This window comes from Mya arenaria, chromosome 10, assembly GCF_026914265.1.
Source record: "Mya arenaria isolate MELC-2E11 chromosome 10, ASM2691426v1".
NCBI classification, from domain to species: Eukaryota; Metazoa; Mollusca; class Bivalvia; order Myida; family Myidae; genus Mya; species Mya arenaria.
The window spans coordinates 57,945,689-57,947,406 of NC_069131.1; the positions used below are offsets into that span (position 1 = coordinate 57,945,689).

General features: G+C 37.0%; 1 protein-coding gene across 1 annotated transcript; it reads right to left on the bottom strand.

The window, feature by feature from the left end:
- Window positions 1-397: 397 nt before the first annotated feature.
- On the bottom strand, window positions 398-1,456 carry LOC128204851 (thyrotropin-releasing hormone receptor-like). Its single transcript, XM_052906259.1, has 2 exons — window positions 678-1,456; window positions 398-605 (listed from the first exon to the last, which is right to left on the bottom strand). Exons 1-2 carry the CDS (start codon window positions 1,454-1,456, stop codon window positions 398-400), a joined length of 987 nt encoding a protein of 328 aa, XP_052762219.1.
- Between the last annotated feature and the right edge of the window lie 262 nt (window positions 1,457-1,718).

The window sequence follows — 1,718 nt, forward strand, 5'->3', positions numbered from 1 at the left end:
GTGACTTAATGTATTTAGTATGTGGTCAGCAACGTGACAATTTTAATTCATTTTTGTTATTTGGAATAGTATGACCTCTCATTTTATTTTATCCCACTATCAATTTGTCTTAAGTAATGATATGACAATTAAAAAATAACTAATAAACCACTAACAATTATAAAACATAAAATGTATACAAATGTATTACTGAGATTAAGATTTAAAGGGAATATGATCTTGCCCTCCGCTAATAACTGGAATGCGGTTTATGGCAAACTTTTCTCTGTGACCATGGTGAACTGATTATAGATGTAGGGTGCGATATCCAAGCGGAATTTTCCAACTTTGAGTCCTTCGGAACATTTTCACAGAATGACGATTCTTCCTGTGATTTCTTTCCTAAGGACTTCCCTAGTCATAGAGTACTCGACTTGGATGTATTTTGTGAAGAACTTCTTGTCAGATATGCAGAGTAGTGACGTGGGTATCTATATGAATACGAATTTCTTCCCCGATTCAAAAACAGGTGTCTAAGTTCTTTACGGAAATATGCTCCTGTGACTGAGTATAAAAAGAAGTTAATACAGTAGTTAATGTAGAAAATAGTCCTGGTGATATAAAGACTTTCATCAAGAGATCCAATATGATTGTTATGGTGAATTAATTTATCTAGTGAATATTCATGAACATTTAACATTTGTTTTATTTTCCAATAACGCTTGCACCATACCGCGAAATATGGCAAATTCAAGGAAACGAAGCAAATGGAAATGGCGAGTAAGATAAATGTAAACTCCAATCGGATGATTGATTCCTCCGTTACGATACGTATTTTTCGATGACGCTTATTTCTTAGCACTAGCTTACGTATGATCAGTAAATTCAGAATGGTTATTAGTACAAACGGAATGAAAGTTATGGTAACCCCAAATATGCTGTCAAGTATGAATGAAAGGTATTGATGGTCCCGATTACTGGTACACACTGGGTCTCCATTTTTGGCAATGAATGTTCCACTGAGTATGGGTTTAAAAACACACCCAGAAGAAGCAACTACTATTGCCCCAAGGATAACACGTGATGCTGATTTAGGGTCGCAAATGTCTTTTCGGCGTAGGGGAAAACACACGCCGATAAAACGTTCAATTGTAAAGAACACCACAAACCAGGAGCACAGAAACCGCGCAATGTATTGCAAGTAGAGCAAGCCTTGACAGGTTCCATTCTGCTGTAGAAATAAAGCTTGTTGATGTCCGGGGACCAAGCTAAAGCCATGTTTTAACCACTCCGGTAGTACGTAAAATAACAACGCCAGCAGATCTGATGTTGACAACGCAGCAAGATACATGCTCGCTGATAGCTTACGCATGTTTTTGGAAAGGAACACTATCAAAGAAATAATATTTCCCACCACTCCAATCGCAAAAATAATCGGAGTGAAGTATGTGAAGAAGTAAAACGCTGTTGTTGGCATGTATGGTGGCGATTCGTTCAGCAATGTTTGCAGAATATCAGATGAATACACTGTTCAGTTCGTGTCTATGTCTGATGAATTTGATGTATCATTCGATGATTCGCTGGAGTTTTGACCGCCACAAATCTGAGTAATGTAAGGCATCGCTGTGTCATTTCCGGCCTGAAAAGTATGAATATCATGAAAATATATTTCGCAACAACTGATTTATCATGCGCCTCTTCTACTTTATCTCAATTTAAATTAAACACTTATGCAAAAG